The sequence below is a fragment of the Sphaeramia orbicularis genome, chromosome 19 (genome assembly GCF_902148855.1).
Source record: "Sphaeramia orbicularis chromosome 19, fSphaOr1.1, whole genome shotgun sequence".
NCBI lineage: Eukaryota > Metazoa > Chordata > Actinopteri > Kurtiformes > Apogonidae > Sphaeramia > Sphaeramia orbicularis.
Window position 1 is genome coordinate 36,292,181 of NC_043975.1, and position 6,791 is coordinate 36,298,971.

Here is a 6,791-nt window from a genome sequence, read left to right on the forward strand (position 1 = left end):
CTGATCTATAAGGTTTTAACCATGTCATCCTGTAGGTCCTGCAAATTCACTCTACAGTCACAAAGTATTCAAATTAACTTGAAACAACCTATTTTTTTTAATTTCCATTTAAAAATTAGGTTTTAGGTTGCCTTTGGTTACGACATGTTTCATTTACACAGTGACTCAATAAACAACTTTCCCTTTAAAGCATCATTTTTTTGTATTTGTACCAGATTATCAAATGAACCTCAGCAGGATTTAGAGACCTGGTTCAGGTATATTTGGTATGTATCAGCCCACACAGCCGCTGTGGTTGAATGGACTACTTCAGACTGTTCCGTTGCGTTAACAGGTGGCTGCTTTGCGTGAAGGAAAGGGAAGTGTGTCATGAAGGTGTTTAACAAGTGTGTGGAGCCTTTTACATACATGCGACATGTATTCAAACTTAATGTTGAATAAGAATTACGACAATAAGATAAAGTGGACTAAACAGTGTTCTTCTGATGTCTGTTTCTGAGCTGAAGTAGGTGCGTACCGGACATGAAATCAGACCAAAGGAACATTTTGCGCGCACAGATGAAGCAACTTACAGGTGTTTTCTGGAGCCCGTCGTCTGTAGATGCAGAGCTACTGAGAATCCAAAGAAGCTCCCTTTGGTTTTCCCCTCCTTAATCACAGGAAACCGTGCATCTATATTAAATCCACTACAGATTTGCGTCCCGTGGTACGCAGCCAACACTGCGCACATGAATACTTTTACAGACATGCTGAGGCGGTTTGTTTCTTTATCCCCTCAGTAATGCAGAGGCCTTCCGCAGATCCACGATCGGTGTGGGTACGACAGTCTCCCGCAAACAGCTCCAACAGGTAGGCAGCGTCTCACAGAGCCCTCCCCATTGAGAGCCGCCTCTCCCTTCCTCTCCCCCGCGCAGTCGGAGCGGTACTGCTGAGGTAGAGTGGAGCCGGGTCTGCCTCCTCCTGCCTCCCTCTCTCTCTCTCTCTCTCTCTCTCTCTCTCTCTTTCACCCTCTCTCTCTCTGCTGCCCTCCCCTGCTCTCTCCCTTCCTTCCTCTTCCCTCCACACTCCTCAGAAACAAGTGCACCACAGGCAGTCTCCGTGCGCAGTGCACACTGGGGTCAAACTGGCACCACTTTTTCCGTCTTTACGCAAAAATGACGCATTCAATCCGGTTGTGCGTCTTTAGTAGATTTCAGAGCTTAGATCTGAACAATATGGTTTTGGCAACATGATGATGTGACTTCTAATCCTAAACAGCCACCAGTGACCAAAAACATCTAAAATCTAAAATGTGTAATAACTTTTCAACCATTATCCCAGTGGTTCCCAACCTTTTTTGGCACGTGACTCAATTTTAACATCACTTTTTTTTTTTTTTTTTTTTTTTTTTTTGCTAAAATCAATTTGTTTTTGATCATGTAATAGTTTGCTATACTTTGTTGCAAATAAACATTAATTTTAGTTGACATTTAGTCCATATAATGTATATTATTATGGACGGAGGCAGAAAAGCCAGGTGTAGATTACTGCACAAAGGGAGACTTTTATTTTCCTTGGTCAGGATATGTACAGTCAGTCCAGCTTGGATTTACAAGGCTGACAATTAATAAACAAATAATAACTCAAACTATGAATTATGACAGAGCTGCAGCAACTGAAACCAACCACAATGAACATTTGAAAAATAAACAGTACCACAGTGCTTCAGAGTTTGTCATGTCTTTCATGTATTTGGATTGTTTCTCTCAGTTTATCATATATATCTCATTAGTAGCTAATTTTTATTTATTTATTTAATTTATCAATTACTAGAAATTTCAGGTGACCCCATATGAATTCCAGGTGACCTCACAAGGTTGAAAAACACTGTATTAACCCATAAAGACCCAGTGCTACTTTTGTGGCAACTTTCAAATGATTTTTCCCTCTGTATTCAACCTCTTAAGTGATTTATCACCATTTATTGTCATATTAACTTCTTTATTTTGCTTTTTTCCAGTGAAAATCAGTTATTTTCTTATATTGAATTTATTGATCATGTAAATGTTCATTAAAGCTCACATTAAAGTTGAGGGTTATTATATCAAAAACAGAGGAAACTGAAGAAAAAGTGACTTTTTCAGCAAAAATATCATTAATTGAACATAAATCCAGTGTCTCCATCCACTGTCATTGATCCAACTCCATGGGTTTTACTGGTGAATCAATGTTGTAGAAGATGACGGTGTCTCCATGGTCAGTTCAGCGCCTCTGAACGTCCAAATGGATCAGATGTGATGACCATGAAAAGATGACAAACTGTATTTTACACCAGTTATTTATACTTATTAATAGGTGTAGTGGTTCAGAAGTTCTTAAACATTTTACATCAGTAATATTTTGCTTGATCCCAGATGTTTGGGTCTTATCAATACATTAAAATAATTCAGGTAAAATGCAGTTAATTACCTTAAATGTCTTAAGACTTTTAGGGTTAAGGGTTACCAGTGGCGGAAAAATACAAGTCAAAAATGAGTTTTATCTTTGAATTCATGTTTCAGGAGGCAGTTGTGTTTCATGTTCACTACAGAGCCTCTGTCCTTCCAAATCGGTCATATCTGATGACATTTAAAAGCTGAAAAACTGCATTTGACCTGCTAGTGACTGTTTAGGTCTCTGAGGGCTCAATCAGTTCTTTACCAAATTCTATCCAATTTTTATCAACCATAATACAGAGTAGAACAAAAATGGATGTATTTCACTAGCTTTAAAGCCATTTTGTTTTTCATATTAGTGTGATATTTCTGAGTACAGTGGAATAATTATTATACTTTTGAATAGATTATTAAAATGGTCTTTAAAGTCCACCTGAATGCTATCAAGACTGTTCTAAATCTAAATATTCAGCCACTAATCTAAATGAATATTTGAGAATTATTCAATAAACTTGAATCTGTTTTACTTGAGAACTTGATTTGGTTTCATTAGATATTTAGGATGCTTTGATATTTAAGATCTTAGAAGACATTCTAAAATACATTTTGCAGTTTTTGAATCAACTTAATAACTAAAATATTTGGATTTGGAACCTTATGTAAATAAAAGTATCATCAGCTTAATGGACTTTAACAGTGAAACATCAGATTAGTCACTGTGCAGTAAAATGATTATACTATTACATCTGAGGTTTTTGGAATGATTTTATTGACACATTCATATTTATGTTGCTTTTTTTTCTGCACAAAGTTACAGTTCAGCTCATCTGAACAACTTTAAATAATGTTGACCTAGTTAATGCAATAGATTCTATAACATCATCATTATGTTTGTAGTGTTGCTGTCCTGTGAGAACCACCTATGGATGAATAAAAACCTTTCCTAAACTCTTACATACAGGCCTGTTTTCAGCTTTGTGATGGCGTATTTTGCACCAAATCACACATTACAGAACACTTTATCCTTCAGTTTGTTACAAACGTTCAATAACAAGTTGATTTGGGAATGAAAAACTGTAATCTGAAAAACATTGGGAAATGTATTTGTAAATGTTTTGAGGTGAAGACAGACTAAGCTTTGTAATATGCCACCTTAATATCACATATCACAATAATAGTGGCTGTTTTTAGTCCAAAATTTTAACAGCCTTTTAACTCAGTATCTCCCTCAAGGAAATGCAGAGTTGGTTGGATTTGTATAAACGTGTTTTAACCCATAAAGACCCAAACAGTCACTGGTGACCAAAACCATCTATTGATCTAAAAAGTTTAATACCTGTTGATCCACTAATCCTGTAAATACATGTAAATAATTGGTGTAAAACACAGTTTGTCATCTTTTCATGGTCATCCGACATGACCCACTTGGACGTTCAGAGGCTCCGTAGTGAACGTGGAAACACCGTCATCTTCTACAACATTGATTCACCAGTAAAACCCATGGAGTTTGATCAATGACAGTGGATGGACACACTTGGTTTATGTTCAGTTAATGAAATATTTTGCTAAAAAAGTCACTTTTTCTGCAGTTTTCTCATTTTGATATAATCACCTTTGAATTGACTCTGAGCTTTTATGAACATCTACATGTTCAGTGAATTAAATATAGGAAAATATGTGATTTACACTGAAAAAACTCAAAATTAAGAGGATAATGTTACAATAAATGGTGATAAATGGTTTATTAAATGGAAAGGTTTATAAAGGGAGAAAAATTTCATTGGGAACAGCCACAGAAGTACCAGTGGGTCTTTATGAGTTAAATATATTTGTCAGTGTAGTATATTATAAGAGAAAACACCACTTTGAGTCAGAGCGCCTTACAAAACAACACCACACCAACTAATAGAAGTGTGGCCCACCCTCACATGAGAACTCTTGTGACAGCCACCCTCTGCCTTGCTCCACTGCCTATCGCTCAAACTTCTGGCTTCCAATGGGCAGTTCATTAAACCCTTAATCCCCTTAGAGAGTTCATGGAACAGGCTGCACTTTTTTAAAGTATCCTTTCCCTTCCTCAAATCCCCATCCACCCCTTTTTCCCTTTTTTGTCTGCTGTTCTTTGAAATCCCCCTTTCGTGTGGAGAGACCAACTGCAGCTCCATCTCCTCCCTATTTACTTGTATCTCTGGAGCAACGTGTGATCTTTCATCATGTCTGCTTTATTGGCCGAGTCCTGGCCAAAGTCTGGCACAGATGACCTCCTCTAATTGATGAGCTGAGCTCCCACTCTGCATCTCCTCATGCTCCAGGAGTTTCTCTCACCCAGAGGTAATCTCTCCTCTAACCCCGGTGGAATAAGACCCTGGGGAGATTGTTCTCCACTGTGCACATTCCACAGGCCAGATGCAACAAAAAAGAAAAGAAAGAGTATTAAGTCTATAAATGTCTTCACTGATGTTTGTATCTTCTTCTGTTGCACATTTATGTCGATGAGAATCGTATCACAGCATTTACAAAATATTACACAAGTTATATTTTAAATCCAAAAATCAGAAAATGTACAATACTGTGCAAAAGTCAAAGGACTGTTCTAATGACCACTCGTGCATTTCTCAGTTTCTATATTTAAGACCCAGTCTGGATTTATGTGAAGTATGTACGACAGAAAAAACAAATGACAACATGAGATATTTTGCCTTAATTTTCTGATGTTTTACACCAGGTTTCTTTCAACACATGTCAGACGTTTGTAACTGTTTGCGCTGCTTCTTGTCATAGGGTCAGAGGTCACACTAAATAGTGACTTTAACCTTTCCAAGCCATTTACTTCAGTTGTTTGTGTGTCTTTTAAGACTGTGAACATATTTCTTGCATTTTCTTTTTGCATCTGAAGAAAAGAAAATGAGAAATAAATATGTATGCTCATTTCAACCCTGTAAAAACAACAAACCTAGAGGTGACTCAAGACTTTTACACAGTAATGTTTATGTACAACAGTGTGTTTAGAACCTTTAGATGCATTTCACAAAATGTATTATAGCTTCAGATGAGGTACTTTTTCTTGTGTTAAACACCTCATATTAACTAAATATGTATAAATAGAGTGACAGTCAGCTGTGACTCAGGAAATAGAGAAAACCAGGGGGTTGGTAGTTCAATCCCTTGTCAATATATTGTTTCAAGTGGCTTAATATGGACTTAACTTGCTACCAGAATTAAACAAACAAACATAATCCAATGACTTCTGGCACTATCTTTCCACTGTCTCACAAGTCTTCAATTGGATTTAACTTAGTGCACAGATAAGATCCTTCCATCTGATAAATCTGTATCATCTGGAAATCATTTATTCAACCCTGACTGAAGCAGTGAGTAGCTTCTCATTTCTTAAACAACCATCAGTTAGTAGAGAACATAGATATTGGATAATGCCAGGATTCATCAGGATTGGATTGTGAAAGAGTGGTTCAGGAGCATGAGACATCATTTTCACTCATGGATTGGACACAGTAGAGTCCAGACGTGAACCAAACTGAGAATCACTAGGATGTAATGGATCAGACTTTACACCGTGGTCTGACTCTCCATCATCAAAACAAGATCCCGTCTAAAAATTAATGCAACTATGGACAGAAAAAATATAGTGACATTTGTTGTGGCATAAATTATGCCATAAGAAATGCGTTCCAATTACAAAATATTACATGGGGACATTTTATTTATTTATTTTTGCTGAGCAGTGTAAAATGAACATAATTAATTTCTCACAAAAGTGACTTATGAGTGCTGGTGCTGCGCAGGGTTTTACCAAAGTCATCTCTGTCAAATAATGCATCCATTTTAACTTATATATGTGTGTGTATATACTACACATTATATTTTTGGTGAAACTACTTGGAACATTTGTGAGAAAAGTATCACAAGTCACATTTTTGTGACATGTTCTTCTGCATTTTACATGCATCTAAACCATGATGAATAAGAAATATATGGTTTAATAGTTTTTATATTTGTAAACCAAAGGGCAGTAGTTTTGTATTTGGGTGCTTCTATGAAACTGGTCCCTAAAAACAGGACATGGGGCTAAAAATTCAAACCAGATGTAGACTAATGTTATGAAGCAAGTTTAGAAGCACTTTGAGTCTATTTTAAAAATAAATACTTACTGAGATAAAAGAGGAACTATTTTTCAAATAAAACACATTTTTATATTATTTTACATTAGATTTAAAACCAAAATCTGTATGTAACACAGTCAAAAGGACACAAAAATTATGTGCCACTATTTTTTAATTCTCTCACATGTACATTTTGGGAATTGAACTAATGCAAGGTAGAGTGTTTCACAAAAATGACCGCTGTTGCAAAATCATT

The 6,791-nt window shown here is 36.3% G+C and overlaps 1 protein-coding gene across 2 annotated transcripts in view; it reads right to left on the minus strand.

Moving 5' to 3' along the window:
• The window catches only part of itga3b (integrin, alpha 3b), a 66,030-nt gene extending 65,098 nt beyond the window's left edge, over window positions 1-932 (minus strand). For both annotated transcript variants that reach the window (XR_003934062.1, XM_030121595.1), the window contains exon 1: window positions 573-932. Coding sequence is in view for 1 of the 2 variants with exons in the window: in XM_030121595.1 (XP_029977455.1) it covers window positions 573-748 (176 nt within the window). In the remaining variant the exon portion in view is untranslated. The remainder of the gene's footprint in view (window positions 1-572) is intronic.
• Between the last annotated feature and the right edge of the window lie 5,859 nt (window positions 933-6,791).